This window comes from Acanthochromis polyacanthus, chromosome 13 (genome assembly GCF_021347895.1).
Source record: "Acanthochromis polyacanthus isolate Apoly-LR-REF ecotype Palm Island chromosome 13, KAUST_Apoly_ChrSc, whole genome shotgun sequence".
Classification (NCBI taxonomy): Eukaryota; Metazoa; Chordata; class Actinopteri; family Pomacentridae; genus Acanthochromis; species Acanthochromis polyacanthus.
In genome coordinates, this window is record NC_067125.1 from 7,633,354 (window position 1) to 7,657,067 (window position 23,714).

The 23,714-nt window shown below is 40.4% G+C and overlaps 1 protein-coding gene across 1 annotated transcript in view; it reads right to left on the reverse strand.

Moving 5' to 3' along the window:
• Positions 1-355: 355 nt before the first annotated feature.
• The window catches only part of zgc:153039 (uncharacterized protein LOC767698 homolog), an 86,746-nt gene continuing 63,387 nt past the window's right edge, over positions 356-23,714 (reverse strand). Inside the window, exons 10-13 of the mRNA XM_022205745.2 lie at positions 15,117-15,309; positions 5,947-6,121; positions 4,373-4,519; positions 356-2,922 (exon numbers count right to left, since the gene is read on the reverse strand). Of these exons, the coding sequence (XP_022061437.2) occupies positions 1,961-2,922; positions 4,373-4,519; positions 5,947-6,121; positions 15,117-15,309 (1,477 nt within the window). The 3' untranslated portion in view covers positions 356-1,960. The remainder of the gene's footprint in view (positions 2,923-4,372; positions 4,520-5,946; positions 6,122-15,116; positions 15,310-23,714) is intronic.

The window sequence follows — 23,714 nt, forward strand, 5'->3', positions numbered from 1 at the left end:
TGGGCTTATTTCTCCAATCTGTTGTTCACCTCAGAACGGAGATGGAATCCATTTCTGCCTGGTTGGCAGCGAGGGTGACTGCAGGACAAGGTAATTTGGCTGCCTGGCACCCTCTAGTATCTCTCCGTCTGAGCTGCTGAGCTATCTCAGGCCCTATTTCCAAAGTTTACCTCAAACAAACAAGAGTGTGCACGCACAAAAAGCCCTCAGCTCTCTGCGCAGAGATGCACAAACTGGTCTTCAGCTGAAATGAAACAAAGTCCAGCCACTCTGAGCAGTTGTTAAATTTGATCTGGCTTCTGTAAACAATCTCCTGGGCAAGTAAAAAAAAAATAAGAAAAAAGAAAAAGACAAATAATAAAAACATTTTATTTTTCTTCTGGCATTCCAGTTTACATCTTGTAAAGTTTATATATTTGTGTCAGATTTCAAAAGCAATTCAAACACTGAAGGTTTCATTTCTTCACTGAAGTGTGTTATGCAGAATTTTTTTGTTCGTCCGAAAGTCGGAGAACAGAAATCCCAAAGATTTGAAGAAATGTAGTGTCAATGGTTTGTTGAAGAGTGTAGTGTCCAAATAAAAACCTATCTACTGAAACCGAGCGGATCTAACTGGTCCACAAGTAAACATGTATCTCATTCCAAACACAGCCAAAGACCGTCGAGACAGGTTCAAATCCAGCACAGCCTCTCATCAAACACAGTCTGGACCCCACATGTGTCAGAGTCAGTGTGAAGAAGATTGTCTGGGAAAACTACTCAACTGAATGAATCTATTTTACTAGCAGTGACTTCAGAGATTCAAAATTTAAGGATCACTACCCCTTAGACTATTGTCACAGAGGAAATAGAGTGCATTATCAAGGAATGGAAATACTACTTGCCTCAGTATGCTGGGGAACACGGCAATAACACAGCTTAAAGTGAGACCACGCACCTTTGCTACACTTTAGCAATCACAAATACCCCAAAAATCCCATTTGTGTCCACACAGTTCAGCAGAAGTTGCATAGATTCACTTTAAATGTTACAAGGACTTTGGGTAAAGGCCAACGCTGCAGAGCTGAGCAGCTCTTTAAACTCATTTAGGCACTTCAGCACGAGTCTGGTCAAGTACCGTGGTCACTACCGAGTGAAAACCGAAAGTGATTAGTACCTCAGAGACATGAAAACAGATCAATGGAATATCACAGATAATCACGGTAGTTACTGGGACTGTAAACACGTTAAAGTTGTGTTGGAAAGCTGCACAACACGCAGTGTGGCCAAAGAAGGATAAAAGTGCATTTGGATAAAAGAGGAATGTCATCCTGAGATCTCACATTAAATGATTTTTGGAATAATACCAAACATAAGTAGCACCGCAGCTATTATTGTTCAGTGGTATCCTTTGTTTTGCTGCTAAAATGGAAGAGCAGCTGGTCAGCAAAGGAAACACATGGAAGTAAGAGGGAATGTTTGTTTATGCAGGTAGAAATGATTTTCACCTGTGAACCTGTCAGCTCATTTGTGTAACAGTGGTACAAAAGAACACCGTGTGCCGTTTCATGCTGGTTTTTACTGGCTGGCTCCACAGGTTCAACATTCATTCATTGTTTCTACAACTGCCAAATGTATTTTGGTATATTCAATCATAGTGTGATTGTGTTGTGCTGAAACTGCCACAAGGTTGTCTAAAAAAATCACGGTGTCTTCACGTTAGTGATGGGAATACCAGAAAGGATTCAGGCCGAAATTTGCTGCACAATACGTGGTCTGGATTTGAAATCTTCTAAAACAAGCTGCACCTCTGGAGACGTTGTTCTACATGGGTGGAGGTTTGTGAGAGAGCAGATGGTGTCCAGTGAACTGTGGGTCAAATTTAAAGGGTTTACCCAGTCTGTTGTTGAGTAGAGACGTCACTAAAAACCTCACAGCTCTCAGCATCTGAGGCACTTTTCACTGTATAGCAAGACAGCGTTCAAAGGTCAGTGGTGATGACGGGCGTGACTCCGTGGATGAGCAGCGTGGGGCCCAGATCCTGAGTCAGCAGCTCCAGCTGGCGTAAATAGGCAGTGTAGCGGCGGGTGTCAGCGGGGGGTCGTGGCAAGTACAGGAAACGCACAGCAGGGAGAGGTCGGGCCTGCTCCAGGATCAGCTTATTGACAGCTGACAGGTAGTCGTCTGACAGGCGCGTGGCGTTGCTTGGGAAGCTGTTGACATAATCGTCTTCGTTCTCCTCCTCCTCCTCCTCGGCTCTCAGCTTCTTCTCGTCTGTAGGAGTATCTGGGGACTGGGATCTCTGCTTCTTGCCCCAGTCGCTTTGGCGCTGCCAGTGTAGCGCCACCTGCTGGTCCCAGGGAACGGTGTAGATCCGAGCTTTGATTCTCAGCTCTTTCAGCAGCTGGCCCAGCTTCTCCTCCGAGCCCCTCACACTGCGTCCTTCCTCCACACACAGGAAGAGACGCAGCTTAGCTTTGCGCCAGGCTCTGACCATGTTGAGGATACACGCCAGCTGCAGCAGGAACAGAGAGCAAGTGTCCACGTAGCTACTGCTGTCTGGACGCAAGAGGTTGACCGGCCAGACGTCCACGTACACAGCTCCCTTCCCTGGAGAGGAGGAGGGCGGTGAGAGGGCCTGGGCTCGGTCAAAGTTATTGAAATATCGAGCTAGAACCACGTTTTTTAGCATCTTCATGGCGTCAGCAATGATGGCCACATACTCTTGAGGCCCAAGGACCTTCCCGTCCCCAAATTCACCGAAATCCTGTCTGTCATTGGAGCCCCGCAGCGAGGCGAAGTGGAAGAGAGGAGGTTGCTCGAGCTGGAAGGGCCCGGGGGGATCTGTAGACTGACTAGTGGACAGGGACGGATCAATCAGCTTGTCCTTTGGAAGACAGTCGTCATAGAAACCCAGAACGAGGGTGTTAGGACGCATCCCACCTAGGGAGATGAGTAAAATAATTAGAAGGGGTCAGATCTAGCGCAAATTATTTCTTTATCCTCATAACTGATTTCTTGAGACTTAAAGTGAAAGGCAGATGTAAACGTTCAGTCATTCTACCTGATGAAGAGAGAGAGAGAAATGTGAAGAAGACAAGTGCTGGAGTGAGGACTGGGAGGAAAGCCAAAGAGAGATAAGAGAAAGAGCTGGAGACAAGAAGAGTGGTCAAAGTTAGACATGAGTGACAGGAGGAAGGAAGACAGCAAACAGCAAAGAAAAGACAGTCCAATCTTGTTCAACTCTGAAGTGGATGTTTGTGCAGAACAGCACATACACATACTAGCTTTCTGCTAAAACCGACAGTTAAGCAAAGAATTAAGTTGTTAAAAATGAGATAATCCAAGACTAACATGAATACTTAACAGATAAACAAGAGAGGAAACATTTTCTACAACAACAGATTGGCAGAAGAACTCGCAGCCTGGAACTTTTGAAATGCATTTGTATGGCAGAATTAGCTAAAGTTTGAACATACACAAGGACAGATTGTTGAAGCACTGAAAACTATTGATGAAGGACTTAAAACTAAACTCCATACAGAAGTTAAAAAGGCTAAAATTACTGAGAAGTTGAAATGGCAGTTAAGCGCTCCATTACAAATACGAAGCAAGAAAATGTTCTTCTGAGAGTAACCATATCATCAACTAATAATCGATTCGCCATTATAAGAATGAAGAAAGCAGAAATATTTTGCAATGTGCTGATGAAGTATTTTCAAATGACAAACACAATAGTCACTATAGAAGCAGCTTAGTTACATTACATGATTTGATGTAAAAGAATTATTTCTTAATGTGTGATTTTCCCCCACTGAATAAATGCACTTGAATTAAAGGTTGGATTTTCCTCTTTTTTTCATTGTGGTTCTATGTTATTTAGAAAAAAAATGAATTTATTAGAAGCAAAAGAACACATCTTAACCAGGGGTGCCAATAATTACGGAGGGTGTTGTATATTAAATGATTTCTGATCATCAAAAAGTAAGAAACAAATTCTACATTTAGAAAAAAAACCTTGAAATTCTGATAATGCCATATGAGGAATGAACAGCCGTAGTGGACTACTGTGCTCTCTGAGTGCTTTTCTTGTCTGTAAATATATTTTATCCATCCATCCATCCCTCCCTTAAATTTTTTTCCAAAAACAAACAATCATAGCATCCCTACTTTTTATGTATAAAACCCTGAAAGTCTAAATCTGTGTTTTTTAATTGTCATTGGTTTTAAGGTGGAAATGCTCAGCCATGGCGCTAACTGATTATGTCACTCGTGATATGTTAACAAGGTGAAAAAAAAAACTTGATTACCACTGAAGAGGTCTTTAATATTGGCCTTTCAGGGCTTCTAACAAACAATAAGGACTTTGTGTGCTGGTCATAGTAATACTGACCTAGTCCTGAGATGAAGAGGAGGTGCTGGACACCATGGCGAACAGAATCCGCCAGCGTCAGGTTGACAAAGGCTTTGATGTTTAGCTGATCCACCAGGGACAACCAGGAGTCATACTGGGACTGCAGAGGGTCTGATGGTAAAGTGTCTGGGAGGGAGGGAAAAAAAAACCACTGTGATACGAGGTAAGAAATAGAGCTGACAGTTCAATAGAAGTGAGCTGAGATGCAAAGAATGGGAGGGAAAGAGAAGGCCAAGAACTAGAGCTGTGCTAGTAAAAGGAGAGAGTAGAGAAGTCAGTTTGACAGAGCTGAATTAGAGGCAGAGTGTGAGAGAGAAATGAGACAAGATGCTGAGATGTGGGGGGCAAGAAAGAAAAAGAAAGATGCAAACACAAATGACAGCCCAGACAGAATGTGAGACAGAGCGAATGATACAGGGAAGCGCAAACAGGCAGACAGATGATCAATCATCCCAGAAAAACATCAGCACGTATGTAGAGAGTGATCCAGAGGCCACGTCTAAGGCTTCATAGACAATTCCTGTGGTAGCTTCAGTTGTGTTTGGACCTCTTCAGCTTTGAATGCAGTTGTTTCAATTGATAGATAAGTATTCTGTTCAGCTTTAAGGCAAACAGCTACTAGACAAAGGCGAGAATAAATAGAGAGAAGAAGTTTAGATTCCTCACCAACAAACTGCACTTCATTGTAATTATGTGAATGAATAACTTCATATTTCTCAAGACCAAGTGGCTCGTTGAATGAGAGAAGGGCTCTTCGGCTGCTAATGAACATGTCATTTTTTCACTGTTTAAAAGTCTGCAGGTTTTTATTGTGAAGACTCAATTCAGGGCCAGTCCCCGTGTCCCACAAACCTTCCAACAAAACCCCCAAAAGACAAAGACAATCAATGACCCTGCTCCTTGAAAATCTGCTAGTGTTGTGCCGCTGCACAGAAGAAAGGAGACGCCTCCAGAGCATCCTGCGACTACTTTCCTCGACATAAAACAGCAGCAGATGAGCCGGTGTCACAGAGAAATGTCCAGCATTCTAAAAAGGTCCATTAAATGATGCACCGCTCAATGTGAAACTTCAGATTCCATTGCCAACTGGGAGGCATTTTTCTCATTCACATACTTAATGTATTTGGGAATGATTGTATAGCTATTCTGAACCAGTCCCAAATGAATACACTTAAGTAAAGTGGTAGTGGCAATATTTTTTCCCATTAAAGACTGGTACAACAAATCGCTATTAAAGTTTTAGCAATAATGCAAAAGTTTTGAGGTAAAAACAAAACAAGCTTTCAGATTTGTCACTGCTGCCTCTAAACATGATAATCATGTTAAATTATCCAAAAACTATATCCCATCACCATCTCTGATTTATTTTGCTCATAATTAATAGCCTCCCTCTCACACTGAGCTGGTTTGGATGAGAAATGATGCAGAAGTAAAGTTTCAAATACTCCTCACGCTCTGATGCAAAAGTCACTGGAGAAGGAAGTGATTCATGAAAATGAAAAGCAAAATGTGGTTCAGTGTCTAGAGGCGAAGCAGACTAGTGGTGTCCTTACTGAGGTCCCCAAGCTGGACGTGTCCCAGCACGTAGAGGCCGCTCTTCTTGATGTCGTTGATGAAGGTGATGAGGCCGACGCTGCTGCGAGGGTTGGAAACCATCAGCAGGATCTGAGGCCTCCAGAACTTGACGTGGTCCTTCCTCACGTCCAGCATCAGCAAATACTTACGCACCTGTAGGGGGGAAGAGAGGCTTGTAAGAAAGGTTGTCATCGGGAAGAGTGTTTATTTTTACTCCGCCAAGGAATGCCACGGAGTCATGTGACGATTGGCGCACGTTTGGGTAATGGACTCAACTGATGACCTTAATCTTAATCTGTTCTTTGTATTTCTGCCTTCACAAACAACAAGAAGCAAGACCACAATTTAATCTTTGAGTTTCATTTATCAACTTTTACTATTTCATATTTTTACTAAGCCAAGGAACAGCAGAGATATGTGACGATCGCCGTTGATTTGTCCGTCTGTCGGATTTGGATGAAATTTCCAGGGAATTTCAGAAATGACAAAAGGACCAAGTGATTAGATTTTGGCAGTGACGCAGCTTACAGTCTGGATCCATGCATTTGTTTAAGATTTCTGTATCACTGCAAGCTAGCAGCATGGTGGCAGTGTAACTACAACAACAATTAAACACTACGTCCGCTGCCTGCTGACGATCACACAATTGTGATCCTACTACAAATCCACTGCTGCGGACTTATCAGGATTTGTCCATCGGAAAGGACACCAGGAACAATTGATGAAATTGTGGAGGTGTTTCCGAGTCCCATCAGTTCCTGTTGCCCACTACATATTTAGGTTACGCAATTCGGTATCCATACATAACGTACACATGTACAACACACTGAGTGGAGACTAGGAACTTCTTTGTCCAGACTTCTAGCTAGCATGCATATCAGGTATGAAGGGAACAGTGGTAAATTGCAGTATAAATTGATAATCAAATGTTCACCAAGTGATTTCTGGTCCAGAATTGTTCATATTTTACCTCTCGGAACTGCTCGCATTTCAGGAGAAGATTATTTTAGGTCTCATGTGTATTATGCAGATTGGTACATATGCAGGAATTACAACATTGTGAAAATGGAAAAAAAAGTTCTTTGTTCGTTCAAAAGTAAGAGTGCAAAAAATACATTGTCTAGAAACAATGATTATTTGTGATAAGTATTAATATGTCAAGATCGATCTTTGCCATTTTTGTCATAATCGTGCAGCTCCAGTAAGTTGTATGGAAATATTTCAACCACAGAAAGAATGACGTTACTCAACAACAGGTACTCTGCAGTGTCTTGCTATAGTTGCCACGAAACTAAGAAATGATTGATGTGTTTGGCTATTTAAATCAGTGTACAGGGATCTCTGTATGACCAGTTCAAAGCCACATCTGAATGCTATTAAAGCAGAAAACAGTTTCAGACACCCTCGCCAATGTTACACCTTATGAGAAAGATTCCAAACAATTATTCCATGTTTACTTCGTCACTTCGAATGACTCTTGTCTTATTTATGATTGACATATTGCACAAAAAACATTTCTGAGCTCTCTCTACTGATAGTAGATAGTCTTGTTGTTTCCATAGAGGCGCAGGACTTTGTACTGCAGTGAAAAATGAAGTCACAGTGAGGAAAAAAAAGCCCAAAAACTGCTTGGAGTTCAGGGTTTCAAGGGATTACTACATTGGCTTCACTTTTTAAACCCACAGGCTGCATCCCTCTTGTTTATACAGTCTGTAGTCCAGACCAGCATTAAGCATGTAGGGTGGAGTTTCCTTAAAACAGAGGTACGTCGGCAGTTATCTGACACTTTAGCTCCAAACATAAGTCCCTGAAGTCCATGTCTGGAGGTGATTTAGCTTACACGCCCATGCAAGGATGTGCTTTCTGTTTTTGTTTCATTCAGTGTTCTGAATAAGCAACTCTTAGTGCAGAACAAATTGACATTACTTTTTCTTTAAAATAATTGCAGGGTTTTAATAAAGCAGATAAAAGCTCTGCATATATGGTCCTGAACATGTTCAATGTTTAATGTCTGTTTTGCGCAGAAAGTGACTTATAGGGATCATCATTGTACATGATGTACAAACAATAATTTTTAATAAAACCAATAATGAGTTTCAAGTCTGTACAATATTTGTAAAATAAACCACTTTAGAAACAAATATTCACCAGTTATTGTTGGAAGACAGACATCTTTTTCAAATGCAGACAGCATAGTCATTATTATTCTGCCAAGGAACAACGGAGTTATGTGACGATTAGTGTTGGTTTGTCTGTCTGTTAGCAACATTACTCAAAAACAGATTTGGATGAAATTTTCAGGGAAGGTCAGAAATGACAAGGACCAAGTGATTAGATTTTGGCAGTGATGCAGCTTATAGTCTGGATCCACGGATTTGTTAAAGATTTCTGTATCATTGCAAGATAGCGGCACAGCGTCACTGTAACCATGACAACAAGTGAACACTACATTAGCTATCTGCTGACAATCACATGATTGTGATCCTACTACAAATCCACCGCTGTGGACTTATCTGGTGGAAATCATACAATGAACAGTTGATTAAAGTGCGGGGGTGTTTCTGAGTCCCATCAATTCCCACCGCCCACTAAATATTCAGATCAGTATCCGTACATAACGTACACATGCATAACACACACCTGTGCTCAGCGCAAGGTCACTTTATTTGTGGGTACGTCTATAACAAATGGCCATGAATTTTTTCACGATTTCATCATCGGAAATGATACGACGACTCAGCACCTTTGGCGGAGTACTGCGCTCTCTGAGTGCTTTTCTTCATCTTCAAAATGTAATATACACACTATTCTCAGGAGGCCAGTTATTTGATATTTGTAGATTTGCAAGAATGACGCAAAGCATCCCACAGAAAGACCAAAAATGCCTGATGACACAATTTTGTTTCCGTCGTCAAAATTGGCAGATATGTAGTTAGAAATCAAATCTCACCACGTTTCAATTTGTAGCTGTCCAGAGGGTTTCAATCATATCACATACTCTCAGCTTAGACTTACACACGTGGACAAAATTGTTGGTACCCCTCAGTTAAAGAAGGAAAAACCCACAATTCTCACTGAAATCACTTGAAACTCACAAAGTAACAATAAATAAAAATTTATTGAAAATTAAATAATCAAAATCAGCCATCACTTTTGAATTGTTGATTAACATAATTATTTAAAAAACAAACTAATGAAATAGGGCTGGACAAAAATGATGGTACCCATAACTTAATATTTTGTTGCACAACCTTTTGAGGCAATCACTGCAATTAAACGATTTCTGTATTTGTCAATGAGCGTTCTGCAGCTGTCAACAGGTATTTTGGCCCACTCCTCATGAGCAAACAGCTCCAGTTGTCTCAGGTTTGATGGGTGTCTTCTCCAAATGGCATGTTTCAGCTCCTTCCACATATGTTCAATGGGATTCAGATCTGGGCTCATAGAAGGCCACTTTAGAATAGTCCAACGCTTTCCCTCAGCCATTCTTGGGTGTTTTTGGCTGTGTGTTTTGGATGGTTGTCCTGTTGGAAGACCCATGACCTGCGACTGAGACCAAGCTTTCTGACACTAGGCAGCACATTTCTCTCCAGAATGCCTTGATAGTCTTCAGATTTCATCGTACCTTGCACACTTTCAAGACACCCTGTGCCAGATGCAGCAAAGCAGCCCCAAAACATTACTGAGCCTCCTCCATGTTTCACCGTAGGGACAGTGTTCTTTTCTTCGTATGCTTGGTTTTTGAGTCTACGAACATAGAGTTGATGTGCCTTACCAAAAAGCTCCAGTTTGGTCTCATCTGTCCAAAGGACATTCTCCCAGAAGCTTTGTGGCTTGTCAACATGCATTTTTGCAAATTCCAGTCTGGCTTTTTTATGAGTTTTTTTCAGCAGTGGTGTCCTCCTTGGTCGTCTCCCATGAAGTCCACTTTGGCTCAAACAATGACGAATGGTGCGATCTGACACTGATGTACCCTGGCCTTGGAGTTCACCTTTAATTTCTTTGGAGGTTGCTCTGGGCTCTTTGGATACAATTCCAACGATCCGTCTCTTCAATTTGTCATCAATTTTCCTCTTGCGGCCACGTCCAGGGAGGTTGGCTACTGTCCCGTGGGTCTTGAACTTCTGAATAATATGAGCCACTGTTGTCACAGGAACTTCAAGCTGTTTAGAGATGGTCTTATAGCCTTTACCTTTAAGATGTTTGTCTATAATTTTTTTCGGATGTCCTGGGACAATTCTCTCCTTCGCTTTCTGTTGTCCATGTTCAGTGTGGTACACACCTTTTCACCAAACAGCAGGGTGACTACTTGTCTCCCTTTAAATAGGCAGACTGACTGATTATGAGTTTGGAAACACCTGTGATGTCAATTAAATGACACACCTGAGTTAATCATGTCACTCTGGTCAAATAGTTTTCAATCTTTTATAGAGGTACCATCATTTTTGTCCAGGCCTGTTTCATTAGTTTGCTTTTTTAAATAATTATGTTAATCAACAATTCAAAAGTAATGGCTGTTTTTGATTATTTAATTTTCAATAAATTTTTATTTATTGTTACTTTTGTGAGTTTCAAGTGATTTCAGTGAGAATTGTGGGTTTTTCCTTCTTTAACTGAGGGGTACCAACAATTTTGTCCACGTGTGTATATGTATATGTTATTCTGGGCACTCCATAGACAGAACCTCTGCGTTTTACTTAACACAGATGCCGTATAATGAAAAAGTCACAGTTCAGTGGCAATGGGAGAAACTTCATCTGCTGCGACAGAAAGCTCCAGAATGTTTTCTCAACTGCTGCCTCCAAAGTTAAGAATGAACTCCTCATGACCCAGGGCCATATGAAGGACTATTAGCCAAGCGCTGCATACTGGAGTCTTGTCTTGGCTGATCTTTACATCTTAAAAACTATACCATACAGACATGAGGCTAATATCAATCTAACTCACACCAAGAAAGTCTGTTAATCTACTTGCAAAAATGTCAATCTATTTCCTTCAAGGCTCTCAACATAACCCTGTGTGTGTACCTCTACCTTATATGTATGCACGTGTTGGAGGGACTTCTCTCATCAAGAAACAAATACACCAAAAACTGGATGGTTTGTGTGTGTGTGTGTGTGTGTGTGTGTGTGTGTGTGTGTGTGTGTGTGTGTGTGTGTGTGTGTGTGTGTGTGTGTGTGTGTGTGTGTGTATACATTCACAGATGAGCATGTGGGTGTCCACGTGCCATTCAGACTGATAGTGGAGACAATGTGCCTGTGTGTGATTGCTTATGAATATGCATTAAAATGCCTGTGTATTAGTATGTATTACAATGCCTGCTATATCACAACCATCATTAGGATTCTGAAAGTGTGCTGAGGAGGTGGCATCAAGGTACCATTAACGAAATGTAACCAAGTGGAACCAAACATTAGATCTAAACCTACAGTCTACTAGGAATGATTAACACTCATTTTAAACCCTCATTGGAATGAATGACCATTGACTCAGTGATGACATGTCTCCATGTTGAAGCTGCAGCCTAATTTCAAAGGATAATTCTGTGGGGTTTCTCTCATTTTTGAAGGTTCTTTTCTTTAAAAAAAATCTAAAATTACTCCACTTATCAGAGCCACAAAATAGAAAAAAATTGTCAAATTCTCAATTTTCCAGTGGTCATTGGACGTGCCATGTGAAACCTACGGCCTGTCAGGAAACATAATCAAATCTATTTTGATCTAATGTTTTTTTTAATCAAATTCATTTTTCTATACATTTGAGGTAATGATATGGAATTGTAGAAAAAAATGAAAGAACACACTCTTCTTCTGTTGCAGCTCTACTTCAGAATTTAACCTGAAAAGACTCTGAAAATCACTCTAAAAATGATTGTCTACGATTGATTGATTTCTTTATTTTCGTGTCATGCACACAAGTGTGCCCAGCCCTCATGGGTTTACAAGACACCAATAAACCAGCATTGCAGCAATACATCCAAAACACACATTATTCTGCTGCTCAGTTCTTAAACAAAACATGTTGCCTTTTATCCCAGGCCTGGCAAGAATTTCTGCCATTAAAAAGGTTCCACTTCTCAAACGTAACTCAAGTTTTTCATGGTCATCCAACCAAAAGAAATCAGCATAAACAGAGGACATCCTACTGATATCTTCATATACAGGACAGCAGAAATGAACCCCATTCTCAGCTTCACCTAAATTACACAGCAAACAAAGTCTGTCCTTTTTTGGAGTAGCATTAAACCTCCCAGTCTCTAAAGCCAACAGTGATGTTACTGAGCACAACTCTGCACACAGGGATCTCTGTCTTTAGCTTAAATTATTCCTGACATAAGGTTCCACACTGTATCTGTCCTTTACAAGACAATAAGTTTGTAATTTTGGTTTATACCAAATATCAACACACCATTTTTCTCTAAACCTATAAACATATAACTCATCTCCTGAATATCACAGAATAACCTATTGTGAAAAATAAATGATGAGTTGTTCAAATGAAATAAAGACTTTAGCTCTTTATTCCAGGGAAGACAATCAGAGATGTCCCAATTAAATATTTTTCCTGTGATTCTCTGATTGGATATCTTCACCAGTGTATATATAAGATGAGCTCAGATTCCTGAAGCTGCTGAGATCATCTGTCAATGCAGCGATCAATCAATAACGAAAATGTAACCAATATTAGTTCTGTCATAATCCCAACTGTTTTCATGCTCCCAACCAGTAATTTCTGTTAAAAAAAACAACAACTAAAGAACAAGGTCCCAGAGGCAGAGTCCAACTGCCTCCACTCATCTAATCATCTCTCTTTATCTCTCCCTTCCCCGTCTTCTCATCAATCAGACTATCATCATTTCACTGTTGCTTCAGTCTCATCCATCACTTAGTTTCTCAATCCCTCATTCCCTCTCCCTGCATATATTCTGCCTCCTTCTCGCTCTTCCTGTGATACCATCAGCATTTCTAGCCTCAGTTTGTCTTTTTCTTCACTCACTTTCACTCCTAAACACTACTGACGGCTGCCCGTTATCTCCAGTTGAGTTTTATTGTTGTTGTTGTGAGCTGCTGTGTCTTTTGTCCCTGCTTCAATGTCACCCAGTTGGCACACAGCCACTGCTGGAGGGTGCAGACAGGTCTATGTCTGAGATATGTACATGCACGGTGTCTTCAGCCGGGTCTATCAGCGTAATCATTTTCACTGGACTGGGATGGCTGCCAGGGCTTTGGAAAGTGTTGAAGAGGGGAGGGGGCCGGACTGAGGCACAGTTTGAAAGGAGGCTCATTTATAAAATGAGTATAAAAAGGTTTTAAGAAATCTATTTAAAGTTCTTGGAAATAATAAAGTCATTATCTAATAAACACATTAAACACAATGCCACTTTGCCAACAGTTACATTGTTTATTTAGCGCAATAAGTGAATGCAAATAAAACTACTTTAATATTCTAACATAAAATAATTCCAGTAAATAACTGCTATTTGCAACTGCCCTTGGCTCGATGCAAAGAAACAACACAGTTGTATTTTAAATCAGAGGTTTTTGTCCAGGGGTGCTTGGGTTGGTTGGTCTGTTAAGTAGAACATCCATAATACTAACTAGTCAGGTGTTGTCACTAGAGGTGGGTATGGTTAAGATTGTATCAATATGGTACAGCTTATATTTGGAAATAATATGCAATCTGAGTAAAAATAAAAAAATGTTGGTGTCCAAAGTTAAAATTTAGACACAAACTTTGGGGTCTTTAAGAAATGTCCCTATCTTTGAAAGAAAAGCAGTTTTTTTCATTGAGACATCATTTTATTAATCAGAAATACAGTCTAGACATTGTTAATGTGGTAAATGACTGTTCTAGCTGGAAACAGCTGATTTTTAATGGAATATCTCCATAGGGGTACAGAGGAACATTTCCAGCAACCATCACTCCTGTGTTCTAATGCTACATTGTGTTAGCTAATGGTGTTGAAAGGCTAATTGATGATTAGAGAACCCTTGTGCAGTTATGTTAGCACATGAATAAAAGTGTGAGTTTTCATGGAAAACATGAAATTGTCTGTGTGACCCCAAACTTTTGAACAGTAGTGTATGTCATCTGGCACTGTAGCGCAATCTGGGGGGGGGGGGGGGGGGGGGGTTATTTAATCTTTTTTTTTACATTTAGCATTCTAACCTGACCAGTGTAACTGCAGTCCACACAACAATCTCTTAGTAAATCGTCAGTAGACAGATGGAAAAACTTTGTTTAACACCGGGGAAATTGCAAAAAACTAACTCACAGTCACACACTGGCAGCAGCGCTATGATTCTGACAAATTAGGCACAGGTACAGATTTAAAACTAATCCTCAGTAGCCATCTCTACTACCTGTTTCTGGCAGGTAAATCAACCAGGGGTGGCCAATCAGACTAAATGGAGGTAGAGGCTGTCTCACTGTTGTGTGTGTCGTCTCGTGGCGAGGGAAACAGCAGTTAGGGGAAGAGATGAAAAACAGTGGAAGAAAATGGGAAGGAGGGGAGGTAGAGGAGGAACGGCGCAATAAGTTAAGTGGTTGTAATACTGTTCTGCCTCCTGACAAGCTACTGGCACACCCAGCCACCCTCACCCTCCCTGCCTATAACCCTTGCCTGCAGCCTTGGCAACAGTTCCCCTCGGCAGCGGGCCCTGCTGGCAGCAGTGGCCCTTCTCCTTGAGAGCAACAGGCTCGCCAGATAGAGGACATGGAGAGCTGGATGATGTAAAGCGCCGTGTGTTTGTGTCATAAATGTAGAGAGCTTTGCTGGGGGAATAGATGCAGATGTGTGTGTGCGTGTGTGTGTGTTTTCGTGTCTGGTAAGCCTGATATAAACATGATAGATAGCTGCTGTAGGAATGACAAGGCAGCATGTGCATGTGTGAGAAAGGAGAGAGCGGGAAAATGTGTGCTTGTCTACTAAATGCAAAGCGATTGGCGGAGGGAGCAGCAGTGGAGAGCAGTTTGTCTGTGTTTGTGTGTGTGTCTGCTTGTCTCTATAAACCTGATGGAACGATTGCTTGGCAGAGGTAGAGGCTCTTGTAAAGCTGAGGGGATGAGATTTTAGTTGCTATAGTAATGACAAGGCAATATTGAGAGTGCGTGTCTGAATGCGTCCGTGTGCGTGTGTTTGTCGGACCTGGTGGAAAATGAGAGCCTGGCTGATGTAGCCCCAGCTGGAGGTGGGACTGAGGTAGTGAATCAGCAGAAGCAGCAGCAGCATGAAGGCGATGCTGGCCGAGGCGTAGATGGCGTTGATGAGGAACATCATGACGGCGCAACCAATGATACCCAGCACGCAGGTATGCCAGGTGAAGTACCGAAAGGTGGGCCTGGGAGGAAAACAGGAGAGGTAAATGACACAGCAGGAAGAAATGAATCACTCATGAGTCATCAGAAAAGCCTATCTCTGATATTGAGAGGTCAAACACCTGCAGAGACTGAGGTTTTATTCGACTGGAGATCTGTTCTACAGGTGACACCCAGGACACAAATCAGGCAATTTCATGTTTTCCATGAAAACTCACACTTTTATTCATGTGCTAGCATAACTGCACAAGGTTTTCTAATCATCAATGAGCCTTTCAACACCATTAGCTAACACAATGTAGCATTAGAACACAGGAGTGATGGTTGCTGGAAATGTTCCTCTGTACTCCTATGGAGATATTCCATTAAAAATCAGCCGTTTCCAGCTAGAATAGTCATTTACTACATTAATAATGCCTAGACTGGATTTCTGATTCATTTAATGTCATCTCCTTTCAAAAAAATTGCTTTTCTTTAAAAAAAAAGGACATTTCTAAATGACCCCAAACTTTTGTAAATTTGTTCGAAAAAAATGTAATACATTTGCAGATAACTACTGTTTTCTTTAAAACAAAGGTGACATGACAGAAAAAACGACCACATCTCTGTTACAACGCCTCATACTGACAGTTGAAAGAAAGCCTTATGATTTTCGCTTGTTTCTGATGTTTCCTCCTTACTTCTAAGGGAAAATCACCTAATGTGTTTTTTCCTCTAAACCTGAATGTACTCACATGCTTCAGATAGATTAAACCAACCACATGTCAAACCTGGCATTTTGTAAACTTGATATGGTTCTGTAACGCTAACATAAACAAAGTGAGTGACTCTCTCATATAGCTCTGTGCTTTTGACTATAAAGTGGAGATTTCCATTTAATAAAGTAACAAGATTTATACATAGGTAGGTTTTAAAAGTGATGGCTCATTGATTAAAGTCCTTCAGATGGCTACTTCAGAGAATATGGTAAGAAAAGCCTTTTGTTAGCTACTAGCTCCCATCTCGCACCGCCGAAGAGAGACTTCACAAATTGTCAGTTCTTTACACTGAGAAGGATTTATCAAACCACTGAGGAATTCAGTGAAAAGGCAGCTGATATGAAATTAAGATTCTCCTAACATGGCGGTCCATCTACTTGGGCTGAAAAAGCCAATGAAATATGAATCTCATACTGAATTATTAACTTCTAGAAAGAGCAAAGAATTACATTTTCATTTCAGTATTACTGATTACTGACCGTATTCTCACGGTATCGAGTCCATTTTTAGAAAGCAATGAAAGATTATTTCATCAAACATAGAATTCTCTTTCAGTTTTCTTATTTTTAGTCTTATGTAGATTGTAGTAGATTCTATCCAACTGTATCAATATATTATATATAGTTTATTATGCTTTCATCAATAGCTAAACTATAACATGATTTCATTATTAAACATTATTAATTTGGAATAACCCAGGACAAATGTTTTCTAAATGATTAGTATATTTATATCCATATATAACGAGATGTGATGATTGGTATGCTGTTTGAACGTGAACAGAAGTTAAGAGACAACTAATTCTAATTATCATTTGACGCTATTAAAAAAATTAAGTAAGTATAGAAGAAATAGCAATTACATGAGAGTAAAAGAGCCATCTCTAGAAATTTCCCAACACTAAGGGAATGTTTTACATTGCTGTTGCACCCATCAGAGATTTCAATTTGTCGGGGTCTCACTGTAAAATCTCAGTGTCATATGACATCGTATATCCCCTTTCCAGACACTTTTCTATTTCTACAGAAATGAAATTGTCTAGGGAACATTTAATAAACCTAATACTCAACTTTTAAGGAAATAATCAAATGTAACATATTTAACATAACATATGAGTTAAACAAGAATTATATTTTTACTCTGGGGCTCTACCGGCACACAATTGCATAGTTTACAGTTCAAAAAAGCTATTTTATGTTTTGTACTGTTCCCTTTTGCTGACTGATTGGTTTACCTTCAGTCTGAAAAGGGTTGCTTTAGCTCCTGCCTCTTTAATGATGAGCCCATTCTGTTCTGACTGGTCAGATTCAGGAAACTGCCACTCCACAGACTTCAGGGGACTCAGGAGGCAGCAAAAACAGTCAAATGCAGTCAGATATTCCTTTTTGTGCTCCTCCAGTGCATCTGTACAAGTCTGCACCATAACCTGAGCCAAAGTATGGAAGTAGACATCACCAACAGCCATCAATTGTCCTATGTAAGATGTCCGTAGCCTCTGGGTCTGAAAAGTGAAGCCAATGCAGAAGTACCTTAAACCTGCATTCTTCGTAATGGTTGGCAAGTAATAAACTGACCCTACTCCTCCCTTGATTTATTATGTGGCTACCTCAAAGGCTGAAGAATAAAACTCATCCAAAAGTACTAAAAACTTATAGCAGTCATGTAATGTCTTCTTGAAGAAGTTTGTCAAGTCCGACAAAATAACCCTTGTGACATCCCAGTTTGGCTTAAGGATTTAATTCATATAACTATGATTGTGGAATATAATATAATACTGGCATTTACCAAGCTGCAGTCTCAATGACTGAAAAATGAAGCCAAAGTAGAAGTGCCTAAAACTGCAGTTCCTTGAAGATCCACTTAAGAGTGACTCTGAAAGCAAATTGATCCTGACAGACTATCATGTTAAAATACAACCATTCTCACAACCCTCTCTCTGTACTTGCTAATGCTAAACATGATGAAGGACCATGTCAAGTTCTTGAAGCCTTAGGTAATCTTCTGATGATCACCTTTGGCAAGAAATAAAGAAGAGCGGCCTCCATAGACTAAAACTTGTTCAGCTAGGAGACCTCAGTGAGGATACTAAGATGGTAACAGTCAAAATGACTAAACTGAGGCTTCGAAGCAGTAATCCCGGAATAAATTTTGACATCAGAGTGGCTACTCCATCTTTTTCTATGGTGTATATCAACAACACACAAGAAAGGAGAGTTAAAATTACAAATAAGACACAACAGGCTGGATACTGGAAGTTGAAATTCAGTGACCAGTTTTACACATGTTCACCACAAATTTTTGGAAATTTAACCATTTATAGCTCAGACTTCCGACATAATTAGAGTATATCAGTTGTAGAAAGTTACAAAACACATGATATGTCCTTACCAAATTGAGTTATTTCCCCAAGACACCATTAAGTCAATGGCAATTTTTGAGGTAACTTTCACAGTGTTGTTCCGTCAGGGCTGAGCAGAGGCTCTAGTTGATGCCAACTTTTTACGGTTGGCTGTTGACATCACACCTTTCCTTATTACCTCCCACTTTCACAATTTCTCGTACTGGTGAGTGATGCTTCAGGAGCTTTAGATGCCAATATCTGTATGTGTCAGCTGATCTCATTCATGTAGACAGACTTTTGGGCTTTTCTTTCAAAATACATTTCAGTGTTGTAATCAAGGCGACATATTACAAAAGGCCAGATTTAAACCACAAGTGATGTCTCAATCTCTGTACAAAACAAACCATAATTAAAACTCAAATTCTCTATATACACACACACACACACACACACACCTGCAGTCATTTCTTCATGCGCGGCTTCACAGCAGCATCAAAACAAGGTGAAGTTAATGCTGGGACAAGAGCAATTAAAACAAACAGCACACGCAGATAATAAGCTGGCGCCCCTTTCTTCTTTAGACCTCTTAGTGTTTCTGTGCATGGGCTGGAATGCTTATATGAATGACTACATTAGCTCCATTCAGTACACATATATATACGTGTATGTATGTGTGCCATTTTTAAGTGGGAATGGGTTGAGGGGTCACAGAGTTTAGAGCTATGCAGGGAGTGGAAGTGCTCGCATTTTTGGTGGATCATGTAATTGACCCCAATTTCCCTGCAATAACTGATGCTCTGCGGATAAACAGTCATTAAAATAGTCCCAGCTGTAATTACACAGTGCAGCTCAAATGACTTGCCAGCTTCCTCTACAGCTCCACTCAAAGATTTAGACTCTTTAGAAGAGGCAAAAAGTAACAACTGCTGAGCACTACATGGCAGGAAAGTACTAATGTATAGAGAGGATGGGAGGGTTGAGACCACCAGGCAGCTCAATTAAACGAGACACAGAGGAAGAAACAGCCATGAAGCAGTCATTAGTGTTCCTGCTGGTCAAGTTTGTGCACAGGTCCAGAGTTAGAAATTGGAAAGCAAATATTGCGAAACCTCAAAGCAGCTGAAAGCTAATATTTTGTACTGGGTTTGTAATGAGAGTATCATTCTGTGTAACTGAGAGAATAAATGCAGTCACATATTAGTAGTGGTTCATGAATTATTCCTACATCAGTATATATATACTGACATTAATTTTTGTGGTAGGGTTTGCAGTGCGACTTTCAGTCTTCCATTTTGGTGCAGAATAAAATATCTCAACAACTACTCAATGGATTGCTTTGAAATTTGGTAAAAATACCCAATGTCCTTTGACGGGAAAAACCTGATGACTTCAGTGGTCAACCTGCTGGTAAAGTTACCAACAGGTAAATACTGGAATGGGTAATTACTGAGAGCATTGCCATGAAATTTGGTTCAGATATTTATGTTTCTCTCAGTAGGAACTACAATACATCCATGAATTTAACTTTACATCCAGGACCATCATGAACACAGCTTTAATTTGTTCAACAGGTGCCAATACCTGCAAAAATAATGACATTACCAATAGGCACAGGTGCATTTTGAATTTAATGTAAATTAGCGAATGCTACTAAGATTGTGAACACAGTAAACAATAACAGCTGTTAGCATGCTGATGCTCCTATGTGTCTTCAGAGCCTAGCAATGTGAATTGTAAAATTATGTACTGGGTGGTACATTTTGAAGCTTTTCTCTTTTGGACAAACTATGTGATAGCAGTACTCAAGAACATATTAAGCATTTCTATCTAGAAATTTATTGTTGCTTATTGGCAGACAGATAACACCAAGTTGTGTATATCTACAATGCTATCTTTGAAACTCAAATTATTAGCAGAACTTGGGTGTGTCATTGGGTGATATACAAGAAACGTTCCTACTGTGTGGTGTTATAAAAGGTGAAAACTGAAACACAAAAAGCTACATAAGCAGTTCCAGTTTGAGTCTGAGGTTGTAATCCTTTCTGCCCTCCCCTTGCTTCTGTAGATCACTGCAGACTTTCCCACTCCATTTTCAAGTTGAAACATTTATTTTTACTTTTCACCAATAAAAGGATGGAAGCAGGAATCATCATCATGCTGAAGGTGTCCTTTCACAGCAAAATAATAAAAAAACATATTCCTAAGCTATATTACCACTTGTCCCTTTGGCATCCTTTGGCATACAGCATCATACCGGTTCGGCTGTTTAAAATGAGCTGGCTCTGTAGAGTTTACAGATATGTGGAAATGCGGGATTTCTGGCTCTTTAAAATTCAAACTGTTGACTCTGCCATTTTCAGGAGTTTTATCTGACTACTTTATATGCCTAAACATTCTAGATAAGTTCCAAAAATGTACCCCTGTCAGCAGCCTCTAAAGAAGCAGTAAGATCACATGGGCAACTGAAACTCGCCACTGAACTAATGAATGAGTCGAATGAATGAGCGGGATGATTAGCAGCTCCATAAGGCACAGATAGGCTTCATTGCAGGGTTTACAGAATGATGACACTCCTAGGACTGTGAAGTAAAAGCCTCCCCTTTGGAAGGAAGTAATAACAACATTCTCGGAATAGCTCAAAAATGGATGGCAATATCATCTTGTTGTTTGAGGCCTATCCGAGCATGCCCCACTGTACAGACCTACTGCCTTCTAACTTTACCTTTATTTCCTCTTGACTTGATCACTTAGCATCAGTGTAGCCCACAATTCTTTAATCTTATCCTTCTCTCCATCTCATCAGAGAGCAGGTGTAATTACGATAAAAGCTTGCCCACCCGATCTGCCTTCCCCCACCCATCTCTTTTGTCTCTTCGGCCCCTCTATCACCAGCAGCAGCGGTCCCTCCATGCAGTCACCTCGCTCTCACCCCTTTTCCCGTCTCTCTTGTTCTCCAGCAACTGATGTCACTTCGCTGACACAGCAAAAGCACCATGAAAAAAAAATTGCCGCCAATCAAGTCCTTAAAGACATTAGGAAAAAGAAACGGAGAGCGATGAAGATGGAGAGGAGGCCCGGACTTCAGCCAAAAGACACGTCATAATTGAGGGGAAGCAGGGAGAAAAACTTTACTCACACACACACACACACACACACACACACACACACACACACACACACACACACACACACACACACACACACACACACACACACACACACAAAGGGAGAATGCGAGACGATGCCAGATCCTATAAGTGAGAGGTCAGTGAGTGTATGAGACGCAACGTCAGGCAACACCCAAACACTTGCAACACCAGTGGAGACTGGACTGACCTTAAGAAACCCGAGATCTCTCGGTATTGGATCAACCTGGTAAATGACACCCAATACACCTCAATGGAGTTTGACGTATGAGCTACCAGAACATAAGTGGATGATGGGGTCAACCTGAAGTCATCCCACAATGAAAACCCTCCAAACAGTGTATCAAGGAAATCTTGCCCTGATCATCTTTTATGCATCATGCCTCTGTAATTAATTGTGTGTGACAAAGTGCATTCTCTGCTCTTATTGGTCTATATCTTTAAACATGCTCTTAGAAAATACCAGAGACTGTGAAGAAATACCCTGACAGGCTTGTCTTTTGTCAAGATGGTGAGATGTTCCACCTGGCTGTGGTTATCACCCACTATGATATACTACACAGTAAAACGTGATGACTTGTAGTGCCATGAGTCCTATGTGTTCAGCTGTTATCAGGCTGATAATACGTATTTTAAATGAGGATTTCATACGGAGTATAACATCCTCAGAAACATAGTTGTGATCTTAGACTACAAAATTGAGGTTGACTTTATTTAAGAAAAAATGCCACATTAGTTGAGTATTAGAGGGTTTCCGTATGAACAAATATTAGTCATCGAATCTTCAAACTGTGCTGAATATTTTAGGTAACTGCTGAAAGCGTAATAAACAGTGCTTGTGTGAAACTTGTTTTGTACTACAATGACCATAATAGCTTGAACCAGCAGCGGACTGACTCACCACTTGCTACTCAGCTGAAGGTATTCAGAATTAGAGGCAGAGTGTCATGGCATTTTAAATTGGGATGTGTTCATTTATTGATTTTCAAGTGCATTTGAACCTGCATGTGGACCTGAAAGAAATGTACAAAGGGTTATCTTGTATACAATACGGGATCAAACTTTTATATAAAATCTTATAACTTGATGAGAGTTAAACCCAACATATCACACAACAAACATCAAAGCATATTACACAATATATTTTTTCAGTACACTAAAGCCTCAGTGGGCCTGGATTTATTGCTCTAGGGGTGGTGGGATGATTTCACTATTACCTGCTTTTGTCAGCGATTTTACATCACTGACTTTTCAAGCTCTACTCCAGCTTTCCACATATTTTCAATGAACTCGCAAGTCCTTTTGCTTTTTCATAAGTTGAGTTCAGAGAGCCACTTTGCAACAAAAACATATACCTTAGATTTAGTCATAGATGTTTACTGTTGTTGAGTTTCATTCAGTGTGACAAGTACAAGTTCAGAGTGTGGCCTGACCAATCCCTCATTAACTCGTCAGGTCAGACTGCACAATGAAGGACAAAGCAAAAATGAAACCTTCTCAAACAAAGACCCTGCAAGTCTACTTCTTGGTAATTGTGTGTCCATAAAGAAAAAGAAAAGTCAAAATCATTCCTGAAGAAGCTGACATTTTTGAGACTTGAAGCCCTTAGTATGAGGCTAGCTCAGGGGTCGGCATGCGGCTCTTTCAGTCCTCTGTTGTGGCTCCCTGTAACTTTGGAAAATAAATTGTTCTGCCTTTCAGGCGCGTTTCAATGCATTTTAATATAGAGTTTTATTGTGAAATTACCGCTCTTATTTTGACGTGTCACTCCACTGGATGTGCTGCTGGGGTTTTTCCCTGGCTGAGACATGAGAGCCCAAGGTTGATGCAGAGGAGATGGAGAAGCAACACCTGTAGTTTCACATCGTTTTGTACTCAAGAATGGCAAGTCTGTTTATTAAAGCTCCACTCCAAGAAAGACACATCTTGTCTTTGAGTCAAAAGTACTCATGACAGGGTAATACACGTTACTCGCAAGAATACGGCAGCAGGTCAGAGAGTCAGAGGAGTGTCGTCTTGGAAAATAGGGCAGCGACTTACCGGAGAAAAATTATTAGCTTAAGATAAATAGATAAATAGATTTTACAAGTTAAATAGACATTCGCAAAATATTGATTTCAAGCTAACATTACGTAACATATGAGGTTCAAGAGCAAAAATGACATTAACCAGGTAAGATAAAT